At 45.9% G+C, this 22,886-nt stretch overlaps 1 protein-coding gene across 1 annotated transcript in view; it reads left to right on the top strand.

Annotated features, from left to right (window-relative positions):
• LOC119178825 (uncharacterized) overlaps window positions 1-20,502 on the top strand; it is a 47,547-nt gene extending 27,045 nt beyond the window's left edge. The window contains exons 14-17 of the mRNA XM_037430069.2: window positions 175-332; window positions 3,086-3,206; window positions 11,038-11,163; window positions 15,578-20,502. Of these exons, the coding sequence (XP_037285966.2) occupies window positions 175-332; window positions 3,086-3,206; window positions 11,038-11,163; window positions 15,578-19,990 (4,818 nt within the window). The 3' untranslated portion in view covers window positions 19,991-20,502. The remainder of the gene's footprint in view (window positions 1-174; window positions 333-3,085; window positions 3,207-11,037; window positions 11,164-15,577) is intronic.
• The last annotated feature ends 2,384 nt before the right edge of the window (window positions 20,503-22,886 follow it).

The raw sequence follows: 22,886 nt of genomic DNA, 5'->3' as shown, positions 1-22,886 counted from the left end.
TATTCTTTTGCTTATTCTGAATGGGCTTGAAAACCTAATTGTGGTGGAAGACTGGTAAAACAAAAAAGGTGTGTGAGGTCATCGTGGGGTAATTAAAAAGGTATTGAAGGGCCCCTTCAACACATGCAAGCAGGACAAAATGCACTGCTCAGTTACATATGTTCTCTCCCACAGTCGTTCTGCCCCAAGCACAGCAAGAAGAAGGAGGTGCACCGAAAGGAGGCGTCGTCGGATGACTCGGACAAGAAGGCAAGCTCTGTATCCCGGGAGGGCCACCACCAACGCGATACTGATGCCACCAACGAGGAAAAAGAGTCTGCCCGACTGGCCAAGTACGGCTTTCCACATTCACGTGTTCTGAAAGAGATGTGCGCTAAAAAACAAGGCAGGCAGTTTCCAAGCCTGTAGCATGTGCATTCCGAAAATGTTTGTATTCTGAACCTATCACTTACAAATTGCAGCATAGACCACTTATAACACAAGTCTCTGGTGTATTCTGAACCTATCACTTACAAATTGCAGCATAGACCACTTATAACACAAGTCTCTGGAGTTGCGAATATCTGCACTTTAAGCAGAACTGCTCTGTAACCAAGACACTTTTCAAAAGCTGCATGTGTCCAGAGAATGATGAAAAGGCAGCCGCACGATTCCAACAATTGAGGCACGCAACTCGTGTGTAAACTTGCATGGGCCTAAAATTTGCAAATGCTGACAGGTTACTTACACAAACCTGCCGTGCCAACATCACTATTGTGGAAGAGGGGGAAGGAGGGAGAAGTGCCGTTTCGAAAAGTCACCAACTGGCTCATCAGACCTCTTCATTTATGGAAACTCGGCTGTGGTACCACACTGCAAAAACTATATACAGTATAGACAGCTTACCACATAAGTCGCAAAACGTTTTTCAAGGGCCACAATAGGATGAAACGTGTTGAGCAAGCTGCCTCGCCTGTTTGAGAATCGAAGCAGGGATGCATAGTGCTTACAACTTTTTATGTTTCCGGATGTTAAAAAAAGTTTAATGTCTAAAGACACGTGTTGCCACAGAAATGAACACGAAAAGCGGGGAGGGGGGAAATCTAGCTAGAGAAAGTTCCATCGCAGAAATTCGCCATCTGCTTCTCAGACCACCTCTTTTGTAAGCATTGCATAGAATGTCGAATCACGTACAGAATTACCTGCTCTAAAAGACGTGCCAATCGTTCATCGTTTGATTTCAAAATGCAATCAAATCGCAAATCACCATTCGAGCGCTCCACATGCCTTCCTTGTTTTTATTATATTAAAGATATGCATTTTTTCCTGTCAAGTGCAGCCACTGCAAAGAGTATTGTTAATTCTATACCAAACCACAACTTAGATAGCACATGGTCGCTAACAAAACACAACCAACGTACGATTAGGCCTAGCCTGTCGTTGCGTATGTTGTCGCAGAAAGCTTGTCCAAGACCTGTAGATCCGACATCGAAAAGATTGCACTCAAGCAATAAACCAAGAACAGCGTTCGTGGTACGAAATTCGCGTTCGCAGCTGGAAGATCAACAGCGACGAAAACCCGCCAAGCTTCCGTCAGACAGCGCACCGGCAGCAAAGGCGAAATCTCACGTCATAAATCCGTAAAAAGTTTTAAATTTACCGATGAGGTAGCAGACGTGACATTTGTAGCAAGCACGATAACGACGACACTGTTCTCGACAGAAAACTGTTAAGCGGAGTTGATAAAGACGATATTGCACATGCCATGTGGAGACGCGCGCGGCCTGAGCCACGCGAGCGACGCTTACACACTGTAGTATAGCCGCCTCGGTGCCGATGCAGCTATACAGTGTGTAAGCATCGCTAGCGCGGCTCTGGCAGCTAGCGATCTTTTTCCTTTTTTTTTTTCGCTTTTTCTTCTTTTTGTCTTCTGTTTGTTAATATCCACATTCCCTCCTCTTTGGTGACGACCTCGTCGATCGCTCCCCAGCGGCACCAGCAGCGCGCCTCCTTTCAGACACGTGTTCACTACCATGATCGTCACAAAGATTTTCCAGCGACCACATTATAAGAGGTCTTTCATCTTGTGGGACTGCGCAAGAAGTGGTATGCGTATTCATGGGTTTCTATGGGCAGGTGAACGGGAGTGAAAAAAGACCGCATTGCAACTGGTTTTGCACTCTAAACGGTTGTGTTAGAAGTGGTCTACCTTGTCGTCATATAATTCATGCTTTCAATTTTCTGGGTGTATGCACAATGTTGAAAACAGTGATGACCACAAACCGCGACTATAGTGTTGCACGTGCACATTCCCGTTTCTATTGAAAATCGGTCACCTCTTTCAAATGAAACAACTGCACAATGTCTTGCTGACATGGTGGCATACTACAACTTGTATATTCCTCAGCCAATACTGACACCGTCACGCATGCCGTCACTGGAAGCTTGCCCAGGTCAGCACGAAAATCAGGCGTAGGATATATCTCGCACACAAGCTAGAGCATTGTCATCTTTGGAGGAATCGAGGTTGCATACACAATGGCTGCACTCTATGATGATGCAACTATTTTCCTGACAAAGAGTTAAGCCAAACAGTGGTAACACGCACCTGATGAGCAGTTGGAGGTGAAGGAGGCAAAGGCTTTTACCGTCGTTAAGGGTAACAGCTCCCACTCCGGCACTGTGCATTCACGGCATGCTGTTTTTCTGAGGACACCAGCATATCGGGAAAAAAAATGGAATTCTCCTATGAGCTCTTCTATATTTTTGTAATGCTGCATCAGGCAGAATGATCTTAAAATTCCGTTTTGAAGTATATGAATCTCACTGACAGAGGTATGCTTGCCTCATCTGGCTTGTTCTAACTGACCAAGCTAGGATATAAGACATATAAACTTTCGACTAAATTCCCGTCAATTGGCCAGAACACAGAGAGTAGTTATTCTCTCAGTAACGGTTTTCAATTACCACAACTGTACCCCATGTTAATATGCAGCATTAAACAACGATCGCTCCGAAAATGCACTTTACGTAATTCACGCTTTGCTTTGCAAGTATAATTTACATTAAATGGGTCTTTGCTGCTTTTGTTTCTTTTTGTTTTCAGGATTCAGGCTATTGAAGCCGAATTCTACAAGCACGTGAGCATGAAGGAGACAGCAGAAGCCATGTCAACAGACCCTGTGATCGTTGACTTTGTCTTCAACTATTGGAAATTGAAGCGCAAGGTAAGTGCCCTGCTCTCCAGAATTTTTAATTCTATTTATTTTTATTATTATTTTCTTGTAGTCCTTTGCTCTTCTGTGCTATTCTTGACAGCTTATGTCAATGTCGAGCAACTTTCCAGCTGTCTTCAAACCTCCGAGCTTAGTATTGACAAGAAACTTCTGCTCCTTGTGCAGTGTTTGTGTGCTCCCAGTCCCCTACCCCACTTACCTTCTCAACCCTGCCCCCCCCCCCCCCCTCCATCCCCCAAAGTGGCACGCAGTTGTGGTGTCCTCGCCTGAGAGACAGTTACTCAAGGGTGGAGGTGCTGCACCAATTTCACCATTCTGCGCCAATTCGACCTGCTGCGCATAAATGGAAATTGCCCTGATAATTGTCGATCGGAAGTGTAAACTCCCGAGTCTAGCCGATTATTATCGATGACCAAGCAACACTGAGCATTGTCTACACTAAGGACGCGGCCGCAGTATCCACATCTAGTGGAGTTCGATCACATTGTAATTCAGTTTATTCATTTAACTCTCACTGCTTTTATCGCAGTGGTTTCCCTGCAAATGTGGTGGCACCAACAGAAGAAACTTATTATTTAATAATACAGTGCAACCTCGATGGTTTGTGCGAGTCGGCAACACGGCACGATCATGCTCTAAACGTCAGTGCGCGTATAGAAGTGCAAATGTGCATCTTTCAACGTGCCCCATCACAACCTCTAAACAAATACAGTACAGTGAAACATCGTTAAACAGTAGTTGGCCGGAGCTCGGAAAAAGTACCTACTAAACGGCAGTACTGCTTAACCGAAATAGCGTCAGGTCGCTCACTTACCTGTCAAAAAAAGAAACCTTCAGGTAGTGCGATGAAAGAACAAAAAAACCTGCAGTAATTTATTAATTTCGCGTGACAAAGTCTGTAATATTTATTTGACGACGCGGCGGCCTAGCAGCAACAACAGCGCCCTCAAACTCACTTATGCTGTGAGCCAGCTTTTCCGCCAGCCCTCTCTTCTCGGCAAATACCAGCATTCATCCATATTAAGGGGAGACACTGGTCTGAAATTTTTTTTTTTTTAATTTTCAGTATTTCGAGCTGAAATTTTAATACAATATGTATTTTTCACAGCTGAAAACAAATATGCAATTAGTTTTTGCTATCACTTTTAGATTTTTAAATATTGACTGTTACATGAACTTGCATTCTGCCCGGCCTTTTGACATCTTCCTCATAAAATATTGCTACAAATTTGATATGACAGCATTCCATGAAGGCCAGGGAGTGCAACAAAACCATAATTTTATTTTTAGCTTCATTGGTACCAGAGTTATGGCCTTAACAAGTATACTCATTAGAAATCTGAAACTGTTGATTAAGTTTGTTGCTAATTAAATCACTATTGTAAATAAAAATATTACATTTTTTTTTGTTTTCTTGCACTAATCAATGTATAAGCTTTCAAATGCTGCAAGAATTATCAAAATCCGACTGCTACATCAAAAGATACTGTGGGCAATGGCTTAGGGTGTGATGAAAAATGTTGTTTTGAGAAAACGAGAAAAGAAGTTTAGGAACATGCTGAGCACTTATATTTAACAAGAAAAGGTGTGAATCGGTGTATTAACCATGTTAGAAGCCACCAGGAATGAGTCATCATCAATCTCCTTGGTGCGCTTTCTTTTCATGGCATGCTTGAAGTTTTCAGCATGCTCATGCTTCTCCGATGCCACTAGTCGGCGACTGTCCTTTTCTGAGCATCTTTCAGCGGCCACAACACTCTGCTGCAGGTGCAGCTCCTTCAATATGCTCTCCCTATGCTTCAATATGCTCTCCCTTTGCCAGCGTTGAACCTTGCGACAGCTTCGGCCAGAGCAGCTTCAACGGTGAAAAGCGACGCGTGTTTGTTTTTGGACACGAGCGACTAGATGACGGAGTGCAGGCTCTCATTTGGGTTCTGTGTTTTGCCTCGCTGACAACGCTCCAGCAATTTCTTGTCAGAGAGGCGCCTGTAAATAGGCCGCAAGGCATCAACCGCATACTCCGGCAGGTTGTAGCGATGATTCGGAGGAGTCTCCTGCTTGGCAACAGCCTTGTTGTACTTGCACCATGACTCTTCACCAGTTGGGCAGTGAGAGTGCTGAGGGCTTGCATCAGTAGATGCTACGTGATAAAAGGTTGCCCAGACAGCATTATTCATGGCCTCAATGCTTCCTTGGTTGCTTTGTAAAGCCCATCCATAATATGACGTGAGCTTAGTGACCAGCTCGCCTGTCAGTTTGCCCTTGCCACCAAGGCTTGGCTTTCCTTCGGCTCTTTGTTTTTGCAGGAGGTTTCGAAGTGCTGTGCCCATGCGCTTATGCCTATGGTTGACACAGTCCTCTTTTTCTATTGGCACAAAGCCATATACCTGTGCCTCCTGCAGACTGTTGAAGGTCCGGCTGTCTCCATCACACAACATGGTTGTGTAGCAGAGCCCATGTCTCTCCAATGAGCGGCCAAATAAAATTTGTGCTGCTTCCACCTCCATTTGTCCTGGCTTACTGGAGGTATTCTTTTGGCAAGTGTGACCAGCTAGCAACTCGGCATACCTTGGGTTGTCCTCCTTCGGCCCTCGCTGGCAGCCCAAACAAAAGTTCGATAGGACGACGAAGTCGAGCACATAACCCGTGAATAGTTCAATCACGGTCCCTACACAAATATGGGATGAGTGGCCCCTGGTCAGCCAAGTCCCATCAAAGGAAACGGCGATATTTCCAGGATTTCCATAGTTGAGTTCGGAATACACTGTTTTCACGGTGCTCGCGCAGTCGTCAATAACGGGCGCGGCAGCCTTCTGCGCGGCAGGGTTCATTTTCAATTTCACATAATCCTGGTATGTCTTGGTGTGCAGGCCTCTCCGTGAAATATTTAGGGCGGAAAAAATATCGTTATGCGCAGTTTGCCCGTTTCCTGTGCTCATTGCTGCGCGAACCGCGAGCACGTTAATTTCAAAGGGGCCGTGCGCTGCGTCCCCCCCTGCTCTCGGCGAGCTCCATACGGTCCTCAGTTTACCGCACTCGTCACATGTGAGAACAAGTTTCGCTGCTATGCCATATTCACGGTCTTCCTTGGAAATTCTGCCAGGCCCGCCACATACACCGCACTTCATACACTGAAGAAGTTCGTTGACCAACTTTAAGCTAACGATGGTGAACGACGTACCAGGTGTTGCGGCTCCATCCGAGTCTCGAAAAAAAGACCGCTTGCGTTTTATGGCAGACTTCGATGAAAGATCTTGCAGAACATCGCTCGCACGACACTCGATGGCCACTTTTTCAGCAACGGAAACCAGGGGAGTGTCGACGCGCACAGCTCTCGTGTGATCTTGGGACGCGGCTATCACGTCCGCGATCGCGGGTGCCGCGGCGGTGATAGCGCTGGCACAGCCTGCTTCTTCCGAGTTCTCGGCGGCAAAAGCTCTCGCTGCTGATAAGTTGCGGGCTCTCGGACGCCGTTTTCGCCCTTTTCCGAACGCATGAGCACTCCGGAACTTCCGATGACCGCCTGCCATTGCACCGAATGCACAGCCGTTGTTAGGCCTCTACGCAAAATAGCGGCTTGCACGCCGCTGTCTAGCAAATGAATCCCTTCGCGTCCAATAGGAAAACCGGGAACTGCCCCACGTGACAAAAACGCACCAATTACGTGCGAGTATTCAGTTTTTCTTTATGCGCGATAGCTGCGTTGTTGCTAGACGAAAAACGTTCTTCTGCTAGGAACAGATAATAGAAAAATGAGTCTTTAAAAATGAGAACAAAATGGCCGCGCTACTTGGTGCGGTTCTCGCGTGCTGCGGCGTTGAATACGACTGTTTTTGAGGTGGTTTCGGAAGCGAAAATGGTAATCGAACTGACTTTGCGACCCAATAACTCGACAAATACGCATTACAGGGCTATAATATTTTAGGAACAGCTTCCTTAGACCTTAATGATCATGAAAAAAAAACATCAAAAAGTCGGTTTTTCGGAAAATTTTCGGCCTCCCATACCCGTGTCTCCCCTTAACGATGTCATCAGGTGTGTAGTCTTCCAAGATGTTCTTCAGCTGACCATTTTGCCACTACTCCGCGCCATCTACGTCAGCAGCAGCACCTTCCCCGAAACAATCCTCGTGGTAATGCCGTGCCTCGCCTTAAATCTGCCCAGCCAGCCATTGCTGCACACAAAGTTGTCATGGTTTAGCTGCGAGGCAAAACCCAGGGCCTTCTCCACGAGCAAGGGTCCGCTGATAGGCAGATTTTTTGACCGTGCAGCTTTTAGCCACTTTACCAGCACCTTTTCGCAGTTGCAGCAGCACTGCCGAGCAACTTTTCTCTGGAATTCCAAATTCCACACACCGTAGTTAACGGCAGGCCCTTTTCGCGTGCCAGCGCCGATTTTTTCTTGCCACTTTCAATAGCACGAATTATGTCCAATTTCTCCTTTATTTTCAGCACTCGATGCTTTTGTCCCAGCTTCGGCATGACGCAAGTACGAAGCAGCACAAGCACACATACACAACACGTGAAAAACGACGCAAGAGCTGTACGGCACGGATCAACCAGAGAACACCTATGCACGGCGCCAAAGGAACAAAGAAAGCAAAGCAAGCGCACACCGTGTTTGCGTGTTTGTGCAAAGCGCCATAGCCTGGACAACACCAGAAGCCTAGCCGGCCGAGTGCTTCTTGTTGCAGAAAAATCCAAGACATGGCGCTCACCAACGCAGCCGCCATCATCATCAACACAAACAAGCGAGGCGTGTTTCGATCTCTGGGGCTTGCTGTTCTGTCGGGACGTCCAGTTGGGGACAACATGCTGCGGCAAGAGGGCAATGAAAATTGGAAAAACTGCTTATTAACCTATACATACACAATAAGCTGGCACGGCTTATGCGGATACAAAATGCATTATGTTAAATGGTCGCCGAGTCGGGGATTTGACTTCACTACTTTTAAAACGAAACTACTGTTTATGCGGGTACGGTTTAACGAGGTTTCACTGTACCACAGCAGATGTTGCCCAAAGTACCTACCACAAAACCTTTCTTCTTTTTTGCCAGAGTGTGGAAAAGACCATACGTGGCTGGCACTTTTTCACGATTGCTTTATCGCGTGCAGTGGCGCCGCCAAGAAGCATTTCTAAACTATTACAGGATCCGGGATACGCAGTGACTGAAACAGCGACAGAACGGACACTGTTGGCTTTCCGCGATACATGTGTGCGTTCTTTATCGCGATATGATTCTAAGCGACAATTGACAGTTTCATTGAAACACAGAGCAGTCGCGTGTACTCGGACCATCCCCTGGGTAGTTCCGTGCAGCGCGGCGCCTATGCTGACCACACCATCGCTGCCAGGCGCGCAGATTTGCTGCGTGAATTGCTCGTCCCCACTTCACTCCAGACCAATCACAGATGAGCAGAGTAGTGTTTCTAAATAGCGCCGGGATAAGCAACTTCCACCAACCACCAGGTGAAGTGCACCGAGATTATCTATACTCCATTTCACACGTAAGTCAACACTGCGGAGGCTTGCGTGGCTCTTTGTGTTAGATATGTTCGCATTAAGGGAAAGTTTTATGCTTTTACCACCCAGAATATATTTTTCTTTTCGTTTCAGGTTGAGTATAAAATTAGCATGTTTTGTAACACGTGCATGCACACAGACATACGTGCGTGCAGGTGGTAAGTCTGGTACAATCATATGTCACATTAATTTATCTCGGGAGCGTTTGAAAAAAAGGGATTTGTGAGAGAGATGAGTGAATGGCAAAACTATCACACTTTATCACACCAAACGGAACGACAAACAGTATTCTGACACTGGGAATTCACTCTCAAAACGAAACAAATACATACACAATAATAGGGTATACAAGGAAACCGTAACTAACACTGATCCAAGACAAGTCAAGTCCTAGGCCTTAAACTGTCTCTAGCCAGAGTGCCATCTCGGTGGCAACTCTCGTGCGCTCTCGCAATAGTAGAACATTCTTACTGTTCTGATGCCACCCTCGCAGCTACGGGGAAGTGGTACTCCCTCGCCGTAATCAGCGGCGGCGCGCATCCGCTTGACGATCCACTCGTCTGCATTGTCAGTGTCTCGGTCCTTGTCTCAATGTGTGGCCTTGCTAGGCCCCGCTCGTCAAGGACTGCTCCGCTGGCGCGTTCACTCGGCTGACTGGTGTGGGCTGCTCCCTTCCTAACGCGATGTGGTGAAGCTACAAGCCCACCAGGAACTCCTGGGCAGGATGCAGAAAGTCCGGGTAGTCTCACTTGGGACAATCTCTGAGGTCGACGGCCATTTCCCGGGCCCCTTGACGGTGACATCCTCAGAACCGGGCGGCCATACTGCTCGCGTCGTGCTAGCGACACTTGTTTCCCTTGTCTTCGCAGCTGGGCATCCCAACACACAGTGCCAGCTCATCCTCTGGGATTTTTCTTCTCGGCTCGCGTCGCATGCCCTTGGGTGGCTCTTCTCTCCTCGTGCACCGTCCCCGCGCTTCCGCGTTTTGCACGTGCCTTGTGCCTCTCTTTTACACATGACATCATTAGTACTGAATTTTTAGTGAAAACCATTAGAATGTTTTTTACCAGCAATAATTTGGGTTGACGATGATCTTTGACCCTAAAAAGCTGCTCCAAAACTGATTCGTGTTGCTTCAAAACACTCCAATTGGCGCTGCGAACATGCTACAAAACTCCTTTTACTGTGCCAAAGCTGCACCAAAACAATGAAGTCCACTTCTGCCTCTGCTACTGTGTCACCTCTTCCCACTCCTCACTTTTCCCTACACAAGAATCTTCTCTCATCGCACAGGGCATCTAACATCTCTCGGGTTTTTTTCTATTGCTGTAGGACAGATCTGGGTGGGTCATCTTTTTACTGCTTCATATTGAATGCACGTGTAAAAAAATTTATGCATCTCAAGCTGCCCCTTGGTAAAAGCCCACTTTTGGCTGGCTTTAGTTCTGCATTTGCCAAATTTCCGATTTAGCAATTGTTTTAAAGAGTTAGTTGGCAGGGAACTCAAGTTGTTTTACTGATGATAGTACTAGTGCTGTTGTTTTTCATCCAGGTTGTGTTGCTGTTATGCAGCCTGAGATGTAGTGCATTTTTCGGTGGGTCAACACCATAGCTAAAAATTTATCATTCCTGGCTGTTTGACTGCTGCTACTTGACAACATATTATGCACTGCGATTTCGTTCACTTGAGAATGGTTGCATCTTTTCGGGCCCAGAATTCCCCATGGGCTTCACGTCAACATTCATCACTGTTATCACAAAGCATAGTCTTGTCACAATACTTACTCAGTTGCTGCACTCTAGCTTTGCAAAGTTGCTGCGGATATAGCATTAAAAAACACAAATGAAGTTTTTCACTGTGGCAGTTTTGACAAATGGGGTCTATTACTAAGGATACTGCATTATGGGAGCCGGTATTTTGAGCAAAATCTAGAATTTTTTCCTGCTGTACAGCCAATGCAGACATAGTTTTGTCAAGTGTAGCTCGCTCACGTACTCTTCTGGTCCACTTGTGTAGTCTTTGGGGGTTCCTAAATAAAGGTGTTGCATCAATAAAAATTTTTGGGAAGGAGTGAGAGCAGCGAGTGCTTGGCTTAGTGGGGCTGCACTCTGAAAGAATCCTTTTTAACGCATGCTATCTAAAGCCCTTTGTAATGCATCCATGATCAGATCAGATTAACACTCTCAAGCATCCTGCAAAGTGATTTGACGATAATATGGGCCAAGCTCTGTGTGGGACACGGGCACAAAACTAATTTGACAATAAGTTGCTGACTGTTTTATTGTGCTCCCAACAGGCAAACCACGACAAGCCTTTACTGACACCATTGAAGGAAGAGACGGATGGCTTGGATAAGCTAGGAGAGAACAACCTTTACTCGCGCGTCAAAATGTTCGTCCATCTGCGACAGGATCTGGAAAGGGTACAGTGGACGTCATCCCGTCACGGGAATCTCTTGCATCTTGGCACATCCTCTCGCTGTGTAGCTGCTGCTGTTGCACTTGCACTTCGGTTCTGTTGCTTGTAATAAATGTTCAGCTTCGGTGTTGGGCCTTTTCTTTCTTGTTTTTGCTGCCTTGCGAGTTTCTTTTAATTGCTTTAGTGCCTTCACCCCACCCTGCATGGCTTTCTTGTTATGCTCTTCTGTCAATTGTATATGCTTCCATTTGTGGTAAGTAGCATTTGCATGTTTTTGGAACTGCTGCCTTGACATTGTCTGCCTGATTATATATATATATATATAGATATATCCACATGCATGCTACAAAGAAGCTACAACATGTTGCTGATGCGTGGTGGTGCTGGTGTACACCTTGACACTTTGCTGCTGCTGCTTCATTAGATGGCTCTTTCTAACTTTAGGGCATCACACATGCAAATGGAATGATGGTGAATGTATTGTGAATAGAGATATTGCAAAAACTACTTCGACTTAGATTTAGCAGAAGGCAGAGTTTAGTAATCCTGATCCAAGATAAGCCCGTATCAGCTGTGTGGTTTAGAAAGTGGGTAAATTGCAAAATTATGCACATTTGAAGCCGTTAATCTCGAGCTGGTGGTGGCATCAATACTGTCAATGGTGGGAAGCCTGCGCCAATTGTGCCAACTGGAAATTAATGTGCCATACTGCACCAAAGGGTCTTTTTTGTCTAATTTGTGCCATTGCTGCACCACAAGGTGGTTTTGGAACTGAAAGCAATGTTGACAGCACGCTTTGTGAGTAGGAGGGTCGCCATCTTGTACACTTGCCCTTTTGCATTTGTGCTGCTGCAAAAGTACGGGATTGGCTAGTCAATTATTCCGACTTCTGCGCAACATGCGCCACTGCCTTTCACGGTAACCATTGGCAAATAATAAAGGCGATGTGGCCCAACTACCGAAAAGCGCAACAGTATGAGTTGTCGCCGCCAAAAAGCCTACGTGGTTGCAGCGTTGCACTGCTTTAAGCCTACTGCAGGCTTTTAATAACCGACAACCAGCTGAGAGCACTGAAGTGCCGGTCACTGCCGCCTCAATCTTTGTGCGGGACCATGTTCAGCGTGCCCCGTTTTGCAGACTAAAAGCAGCTAGCTGTTGCAGAGTTGAGCGCGTTGTAAATCGCAGGCACCAAGACAGCAAGCATAGCTCATGCTTTCAGGATGCAACAGCCCTAGTCTGCTGCCAGGACTTCTAGGGCATCGCTTGCAGAAAGCTTGTGTCATCGCCTTAACGCAACCGGCTGCTCGCCACATCTGTGCACAGTCTGAAGCGCAGTGGGCGCAAGCGGCTCGGCACGGTGTGTACACCAACTAGGCTAAGCGCAGCACACAACTAGCCAGTAGACGATTGTCTCCCTGCGTCTCTAAATGTCAGTGCTTGCCGAGTAGCAGATCGTGGTACACATTTATTGCGGACAGCTGATTATGTCTGTTTGGTCGCTATGTGAGTCGTCGCTATGTTGGCTGCGTATCCCAGACCCCGCAGTAGTTTGAAAATGCTCTTTGTTGTCGCCGCCGCGCGCCATTGGACGGTTGTGCGAGAGTGCGGTCTTTTTTTAACATTGGCTAAAAGAAAGAAATGGCCTTGTGGTGTGCGCTTTAGGCAATATCTTTTGTGGCACTGTATTTATTCCTTCTTGAGCAGTGATGGCGCACGTAAACAAATGCAAATTGGCAGGGTCGTAACAAGGGGTGTGTTGAGGGGGTTCTGACACCCCCTGAAATTTTTTCATGTTTGAACTTTTCAAGTGATACTAATGTACTTGCACGCCATAACATCGATGACCAGTTGTCAAAGTTAGTCGTCCCACATATAAACCCACGCGAGAAAAATTCCTGGGTACGGCCCTGCAAATTTGTACATGGTCATTGGCGTGTGCACGGGAGGATGAGGGGGAGGGCAAAATGCCAGCCCTATCCATTGACATGATGGTGGGGGGGGGGGGGGGGCCTCGATAAACTCTTGTTCCCTCTGAAGGGGAACCCTGGGCACACTTTTTGTACTTGGTTAATGCATACTCAGTTTCGTGCGTGTTTTACCGCATTCCCGGCAGGTTCGCAGCATTTACGTACATATTAACGAGGTTTTACTATAATTATCTCTGAATATGCGTGCGCATGTACACGTCTGTGCTCCTATGAACTTCATACTGCAGCTAGCTTGTTGGTGCATATACCCTTCACTATCTGATGACACTGCTTCTGTACGTAATCCTACTTTTGTTTATCTTTTTTTGCTTATTTTGTGGGTTTGCTGGTTCTGTATAAATTATTATGTAATCGGAGGGCCATTTTGCCATTTTGAATGTTTTGGTGGTGCACAGCCATCTATTTTGGAAATTTCAGTACCTCATGTCATCACAACTAGCCAAACTTCTGCGTGGAGGCAGCAAGCAGAATTAGTACGGTACCCTGATGTCAAGCTATTGTTGATGTCTGTTGGTGCATGGGGAAAATAAATTTTCATATCAAAATAAAATATCTTAACAGCATTCCTTGAACTTCACACTTCCTCAGAGCCACCTGTCTACACAGAAAATTTATGCGGCACAGTAAGCTCTCCTTCAGAAAATGACGGTACCCCTTTTAAATTTTTAAATGTCGAATTGTGACTTATATAGTAAGTTTTTGTTCATTGGCATCTAAGTACAGCTAGCGTATTTAGGCATTATGAAATTCAGCCTTGGAGTGGGTGGCGGCCATTCATTTAGATTGTGTTTTGTTTTGTCGCATGGTTGGCTTTCTTTCTTATTTTTTCCCATGGGCCTGGGCAATCCTTAATTAAAGCATGTATATTTCATAAAAGCATGCAAGCAGAGGCACTATTCATGTTGAATTTGTCTACTAGTAAACTATCTGAGTCAATGTGCCCCTTTGTAATAAAAACTAGTGCGCCACGTGAGCTAACAAAATCCCTGTGCCTGCGACGCTAGATCGCCATTGCCTAATGTGGTTGCAAGGAGCACTTGCTTCATGGCTGTTTTGCTGCTTGCCACGTAAGTGCCATGCTCTTTTTGTTAAATGTGCACTCCTTTGGATTTTATGTTTTGTCTCAGTGCGAAAGTAAAGCAGCTAGAGTGTGATCGTGCACAGCCTGAGTGGCACACGAGGTTTTTAGGCTACAATGAAATTGCCTACTGTTAAAAAGCGGTGTGCCTCTCAGAAAACAGTGCCTATTGGTAGTCCAGGCTCTTGAGAGCATGCGAGGCAGACATTATAGTGCAGCATGTAGCCAGGAATTTGCAATTACTTTCAAAGTAAGTCAGAAATCGCTCTCTCTCTACAAATGATGCCATACACCCAAATTACTATACGATATCTCCTTCAGTGGTGGTGGCTACGTTTGTGCACCAACTTGTTTATGCTAGTTGTGTCCACTTGTTGCCAAAAAAAGCGCACAATTTACTGCTCACTGGACGAGTTGAACCTTCTGCATAGTCAATATGTCTTGACTGATCCTCAGTGTGGTGTATATGACCGTAGCGAATTGCTTTGGGGAAGGCACTACGCTGTACGATGGGTTGTTTGACTCTCCATGTTCCAGAACCTACATAAGTTAGGTTTTTTTTTTGTTTTTTTTTTCTCGAAATAATGCAATCAAGAACTAATTGGTCAGATATTTGGAGCCTATGATTTCATTCTTTGTGACAAAATGAAACATAGCTCACTGCAGAATTATGAGGTATTTAATGACATGGTAAGTATAATTATTTGCTGAAGTTCACTGAAAATTGCATCACTTCATTTTCTTTCGTGAAATCTGATGGGGATATACCCAAGTGTATGGTGCTTGGCTTATCTGCTCGCTGTGTGCTCTCATGAACGTTCTAAAATAAACCGTGCATAGGAGAAAAAAAATAAAGAGAAATGCTCAGGGTCATGACACTCACTGTTGAAGGGACAAATCTTCTTGGCCCCATTCCATCCCCATCCCTGCTTATCTTTCAGCTCACTCGCTGAAACGAAAGAAGAAAGTGCTTGAAGTGTGCAACAAATCCTTGTAACTTCTTTCATATTTGACATATTCAAAAAAATTATACGGCAAGTAATTTGTGAAGCGTCGCGCACTGATAGTGAAACTATTCCAGTAAAACTCAGAAAAGTGTTGCAGGACCTCTTTAAGGTTGAGGTGTGCATCAGATTGTTGGAAATTCTTGCTTGGACAAAACATCAGGAAAGTGTCCTTTTTAACTTTGTCAACAACAACAAACCGGAGAAAACCTTTCTTGTTATAGAACTCAAGAGTGTCTGATGTCCAAATATGCGTCCATGTGCAAATAGTTGTGAAAAAATTGGAACACTCTCTTTTGCAATGCTACTAAGACGACTAACCTGTTCTATCCACTCTGGCTCTTGCAGGTGCGGAACCTTTGCTACATGGTGTCGAGGCGAGAAAAGATAGCCAAGTCTTTGCTCAAGACACGAGAGGAAATATTTGAGCAGCAGGTAGCGATGCTTAAACCAGGAGGACCCAAGATGAGCGAGCGTGAGCGGGAAGCTGTCATTCTGGCTGGCCAGAGCGAACACGTTTACGACCGGCTGGTGTCTCCAGACCCGTCGGGCCCCAAGCCGTGCCTGCGACTTCTGCTGGACGCTCTTGAAGGCCGAGAGGTACCGAACCTTTATGGCCTGATAAAGAAACCACCTAGCACGCCAACTAGGCTCCCGAACCCTTACGCCAAACAGTATGTCAATGGACTTCGGTCACGGAGACTGTCTATGATGGGTGGGGCTGGGGAGTCCGAAGGCTGTGTTGCCCAAGACGAAGACAGCCAAGGCACTGCTGATTCTGCAACAACTGTTTCAGGCAAGGGGGGTGTTGCTGCTGATCAGTCGGTGAGAACAGGTTATGTTGCAGCAGCTGCGCTAGAAACACTCTCTGAGGAACAGCTTGACGCTAGTGAAGAAGGTGACCAGACAGCAAATGGAGAGAAGAAATTAAACAAAGATGTTGCAGAGATACAGGTGAGGGCCAGTAGAAGTCATAGGCTGGGAAGTGTGGAAGGCTCCCCCTGTACTTTGTCCAAGAGTGAAATTGGAAATGAGGATCTCCGCGACACTGAAAGCAGAATGTCCACTCGAAGCCGAAATGCCGATGCATTGAATGAAATTAGTGACATCGAAAGCAGGATCTCCGTTCGAAGTCGCAATTTCAACACTGTGAATGAAAATAGCAATACTGAAGGCAAGATATCCACTCGAAGCCAACATGCTGATACCCTGAATGAAATGAATGACATTGAAGGCCATGTATCGACACGGAGCCAAACTGCTGAAAGTGTAACTCAAAATAGCGACATTGAAGGCAAGCCCACACATAGCCGAAAAGCTGATACTGTGATTGAAATGAGCGACACGGAAAGCAGAACATCCACTCAAAGCCGTAATGTCGAAAGTGCGAATGAAATTAGCGACACCGAAGGCAGAATGTCCACTCAAAGCCGAAATGCCGACGCACTGAATGAAATTAGTGACACCGAAAGCAGGATCTCCATTCGAAGCCGCAATTTCAGCACTGTGAATGAAAATAGCAATACTGAAGGCAAGATGTCCACTCGAAGCCGACATGCTGATACCCTGAATGAAATGAATGACATTGAGGGCCGTGTATCTACACGGAGCCAAACTGTTGAAAGTGTAACTCAAAATAGCGACATTGAAGGCAAGCCCGCACATAGCCGAAATGCTGATACTGTGAATGAAATGAGCGACACAGAGGGAAGAATATCCACTCGAAGCCGTAATGTTGAGAGTGCAAATGAAATTAGCGACACCGAAGGCAGAATGTTCACTCGAAGCCGAAATGCTGATGCATTGAATGAAATTAGTGACACCGAAAGCAGGATCCCCGTTCGAAACCGCAACTTCAGCACTGTGAATGAAAATAGCAAATCTGAAGGCAAGATGTCCACTCGAAGCCGACATGCTGATACCCTGAATGAAATGAATGATATTGAAGGCCGTGTATGTACACGAAGCCAAACTGCTGAAACTGTAACCGAAAAGAGCGTCATTGAAAGCAAGCCCACACGTAGCCGAAATGCTGATAGTGTGAATGAAACGAGCGACACGGAAGGCAGAATATCCACTCGAAGCCGTAATGTCGAGAGTGCGAATGAAATTAGCGACACCGAAGGCAGAATCTCCACTCGAAGCCGAAATGCTGATGCATTGAATGAAATTAGTGACACCGAAAGCAGGATCCCCGTTCGAAGCCGCAATTTCAGCACTGTAAAGGAAAATAGCAATACTGAAGGCAAGATGTCCACTCGAAGCCGACATGCTGATACCCTGAATGAAATGAATGATATTGAAGGCCGTGTATGTACACGAAGCCAAACTGCTGAAACTGTAACCGAAAAGAGCGTCATTGAAGGCAAGCCCACACGTAGCCGAAATGCTGATAGTGTGAATGAAACGAGCGACACGGAGGGCAAAATATCCACTCGAAGCCGTAATGTCGAGAGTGCGAATGAAATTAGTGGCACCGAAGGCAGAATATTCACTCGGAGTCGAAATGCTAATACTGTGAATGAAATTAGCGATGCTGAAGAAAGGAAGTCCACTAGAAGCAGAACTGCTGAGTTATTCGATGAAATTACTGACATTGAAGTTAGAGTCTCCACATGTAGCCAAAACACTGACACTGTGAATGAAAGTAGCGACAGCGAAGGCAGGATATCTACACGAAGCCGACATGCTGGAAGTGTGAATGAAGTTAGTGACGCTGAAGGCAGGATGTCCACCCATAGCCGAAATGCTGATAGCGGGAATGAAATTAGTGACGCTGAATGCAGCATGTCTACTCAAAGTCAGAATGCTGATACTGTGAATGAAGTCAGTGACACTGAAAGCTGCATGCTCACTCGAAGCCGAAATGCTGATAGTGGAAATGAAATCAGCGATACTGAATGCAGATTGCCCACTCGGAGCCGAAATGTTGAAAATCGGAATGAAATTGGTGAAACTGAAGGCAGGATGGCTACTCGAAGCCGCAACACTGACAGTGTGAACGAACTAAAAAGGGAGGACCTCAGTGACACAGAGAGTAGGATGTCCACTCGAAACCGAAATGTTGATACAGTAATAAATTCCATCAAGGAAGAGAAGAGGGCAGACGGTCCTATTGAGGTTGAGTACAAGGTACAAAGGAGAAGCCGAAGGCTCGGGTCTGTCGATTCTGTGAGAAGCACAACAAAAGGTGAAACTAGAAAAGAAGACATTGGCATTGCAAATAACAGGACTCCAACGCGAAGCCGGTGGCCCGAAACAAATCAATCCGTTAGGAGTCATTCTTCAGTTGAAAATAAGAATGAGACCTCTGATGTAGGGAATAGGACACCGACTCGCTGTAGAAAGCCTGAAACTAGTGACAGTGTGCCGAAAGGTTCACTTCGAGGTGACATTAAGGAAAACGAACAAGGAGAGGCAGGAAGCAAGACTCAAACAAGAAGCCGACGATGCGAGATGTCAGATGATGGCTTACGTAGCTTATTGAAAAGTGAAATGCATCAAACGAGACCGGTGAAGTCAGAATGCAAAGTGTCACACCAAAGTCGAAAACATGAGCAGAAAGCACCTCTCTTACGAAGTGAAGCCAAGAGTGAAGAGTCAGATGTAGGGAGCAGAAGTTCAAGTAGAAGTCGAAGATGTGATGCGAAACTTGAGCAGGACCAAGATGTACTCAAAGCATCTAAGACACCGAAGGGTGAAGCTGATGAAATCAGGAAAGGAGAATGCAAGCCTTCCATGCGAAGCCGTCGGCCGGGAGTCAGAAATGAGGCGGCTGATGGTGGTACAAGAAGTGCTTCCAGGCAAGAGGCAAAAAAAAGTGATACTTCAGAAGAAGATTGCAGAGTGAGCCTGCGATGTAGGCGTACTGATGTGCTCGTTCAAGGTAGTGGCGACCTTTCAAAAGTTGTGCTGAGACAAGAGGCTAAAAAGGATGATAAGATAGAGCAGGCAAACAGGAAGTTTGGCCGCACTGCTCGACTTTCTGAGGCAAGGATTGAGCTAGTGCCATGTGACATGAGGGAGTTCTTGAAAAGTCCGACGGATGAGGTTGAAACAAAAAGCGGCAGCAGAAGTCAGCGGTTGAGGAAACAGACGACGACTACCCCCAATGAAGAGGATCCGCAGCCGCCCACCTTGGCCTCCCTCTGGGAATTTCCTGAAGAACTTAACGACATGGGACGCTGCACACGCAGCAGCACCATGCAGAAGCAGGAGGACACTCGGGGTTTTGAGGAAGCAAGTTCACGCGAGACTGCCGGAAACACGGCCACTGCAGCCAGCAACTATGGAAAACACACATCAGACGAAAACGTGCCCAAGAGGCCCGATCGTCGGGAGAGACGTGTCAGCGTGGCATGCAGCGTGCTGCTTCCCGAGGCCCTATCGCCGCCTCGTGCGTCGTCGCTGAGTGGCTACAGGATTCCGAAGAAGGCCAAGGCCCCCAATGGGTTGCTGGAGGACCGGCGTGGAAGCTCTCCAGTGTCGCCTCTGCACGAGGTGCCTAGCCACTGCTACACGGGCAGTGATGGCTACACTAGAGGGCGATCGCACGTGGTCAATGTTAGGCGGCCCGTGCTGGGACACCACTGCGAGGGCAGGGGGGGAGCATACGTGGAACGATGGAAGCAGGGCTTGGGCTTTGGTATTCCCACGGGCAACTCGGTGGTACCCGATTGGACAAGCAAGTTGGAGGTGAAGGAGAATGGGAGCCGTTACCCAATGCGGTATCGGCCCAGATTTGGTGGCAAGGACAGTTAGCCTCTTCTTCATGTAACCTGCAGATTGCACATGTATGATAACATTGTCATATAATGTACATACTCATTGCTCATATGTTGTTACTTTTCTGCATTCCGCCTTCAACTCCACGTTGCTTTTTTTTTTTTTTTTCAACTCTGTAGTGAACGTTCAAAGTGCTGACAAGGGGCTGTGCTCCAGTTCGCCTTTCATTTTTCCACCACTTTTTTCTTAAACCCTACTTTGCTTTAACCATATAAAGAAAGGAAGTGCAAATTATCTTAACACTATGCCCGCAGAAAGCCTCCGATTCCTTAAATGAAAATGTATTTTTGCAACGACACCTGATTGGTACTGCTCAGATTTGGCAGCAATTTGCAGTGTCAAAATACTATTACTGTACAGTTGAAACTGCACTGAATTTTAGCATTTGTAAATATGCCAAGTGTACAGTGTTCTAGTGTTGTTTAAAAATAAACTGGGCTCTTTTACTCCTTTGTAGGGAGCAATGAGCTTTGGTTCATGACTTGTCATTTTCGCATGTCCTCTGGTTCATTCTGGGCAGCAAACTTCTTGCTCAATTTCGTCTATATTATACACACATAAAAGTATCGCGCAAGGCAAGGGAGTGACATACCCATAAAACCAAAGAAGACAAAAATTGGATGCGATGATGGCGCCGTCTGGATTCTGTCGGTAATGGTAGAAAGATTGGAATATTACTATTTTACTTATAACTGAAGAAGTTTTTTTTATCCTTTGCTCTCAAATAACTTTTTCGAACAAATGACAACTACGAATATTGTTTGTATAATTTATTGCTGTGCACAAAATGAAATAGTTTTCAAATGTACAAGGGCTTTCCGATTTGGTGGCTAGCCTTCCGCGTAGCAGACGACACCATCGTCGTCTGCTTCTACGTCATGGCGGCCCCCGCTCGCTGAAGAAGCCCCTTCCTCAATTTCTCTCGTTATCATATAGTACGTTGTAGTACTTTAGTACTACTATCTTCTTTAGTAAGTGGTGATGGCGCACACAGGTCGAGCGAAATGACAATGCTGATCACACAAGTCCTCAGCAATAAATCGTTTTATTGCGAGTCAATCGATTGATGTTTATATAAAATAAATGCCACCTAAGTAATATTTTAGCATGTGCATGTATCAGCGTTCATGCGCAAACAAGGTACGTACTACGCATAGCCCCAGCGCAGATGCCCGGAGCACAGAAGCTAACCAGCGCTGGCTGATATGTCCATCGAACTGCACGGAAACACGGCCGCCTGCTTGCCGCCGACGGCACAGAAAGATCGCTTACGTCACGGGAAGTGGGCGGCTCTGGGGCGGGGTGCGGAGAGCGCGGTGATATGAAATAATCGCCCAACTCTCCTGAAGTGTATATATGGCTCTGGGTACTTGTATAGTAACTGTATATACTCCTTATGGGAGCAGAATAGCGCATAGGTCCGCCATATTGCATGGTTATCACCTATATATAGTTGATCAAAGTCCCACCAGAGGTGGGACTTTGAAGTTGTTCAAAGTTGGACTATAGTTGTTCAAAGTCCCACCAGAGGTGGTTCAATCCTGGACCTTGTTTTCGTTACAGCTGACCTTTTGAATGATGATTCAGAGTGCGAGGTTGTAGAAGGTATCTCGGATCACCATGCAGTCTTTGTCCAATTTTCTATTCACTACGAACTTAAGAGACCAGAATACAAAATTCTTACTGATTTCTCACGTGCCAACGGTGAAGGCGTACTTTCCCTGCTAGCAGATTCTTATGCAAATTTTCTTCTTTCCAGCAATAGTTGTGGTGTAAATGAGTTGGTGGAACACTTTGGCACGATTGTGTCCAACTGAATATCTAAATTCGTGCCAAACAAATGCGTGAAGCGCAATCCTAAACACCCATGGTATAACCGAGAAATAATACAGTTTATTCGCCGCATAAAGCGACTACGTCGCCGGTGCCACTCTAATCCAAACCACCAATTCACTTTGTGTACGTTAAAGGTAACACTCAAAAATAAAATGCACGAAGCTAGAGATTTCTATTACAATAACACGCTGTCAACGTTCATTAGGGAAAATCCGATCAAATATTGGAAGACAATTAATCCACCCTCCAGGAGAACCTCCTCTTTCATTATTGAAAACGAAATATGTTCAGATGCTCAGACGATCTCGGAGGCCTTCAATAGTTATTTTAAGTCTGTTTTTACAGCTGATAACGGCAAAGTTCCTTCTTTTGTCGCACCCTCTGTATCGGTAGCTATTTCGGATATTGAGTTAAGTTGCTCTGTAGTTCGTAATCTCTTACTCAACATAGATATTACTAAAAGTGCTGGCCCGGACGGTATCCTTAACGCTTTTCTGAAAAGGTATTCTGAATGGTGTGCACGATACCTCATAATTATATTCCAGAAATCGCTTGACTCCGGACGGGTCCCACGAATTTGGAAGATCGCTAATGTTGTTCCTATTTTCAAATCGAGTAAGAAGGAAATAATTTCTAACTACAGACCAATCTCATTATTATCCACGTGCTGCAAGCTACTCGAGCACATCATTCACAAGCACATCATTCAATACCTAACTGACAACAGTATACTTTCAGACGCAGGGCGCGGGTTCGAATCCCGGCTGCGGCGGCTGCATTTCCGATGGAGGCGGAAATGTTGTAGGCCCGTGTGCTCAGATTTGGGTGCACGTTAAAGAACCCCAGGTGGTCTAAATTTCCGGAGCCCTCCACTACAGCGTCTCTCATAATCATATAGTGGTTTTGGGACGTTAAACCCCACATATCAATCAATCAATATCCTTTCAGAGCATTAGCATGGTTTCCGCAGTGGTTTTTCGACTGTCACACATTTGATCGAATTTACACATGACATCGCCTCATCACTTAATAACCA

The sequence above is a fragment of the Rhipicephalus microplus genome, chromosome 2 (assembly GCF_043290135.1).
Source record: "Rhipicephalus microplus isolate Deutch F79 chromosome 2, USDA_Rmic, whole genome shotgun sequence".
In the NCBI taxonomy this organism is placed as follows: domain Eukaryota; kingdom Metazoa; phylum Arthropoda; class Arachnida; order Ixodida; family Ixodidae; genus Rhipicephalus; species Rhipicephalus microplus.
This window is presented reverse-complemented; position numbering and strand designations above follow the sequence as displayed.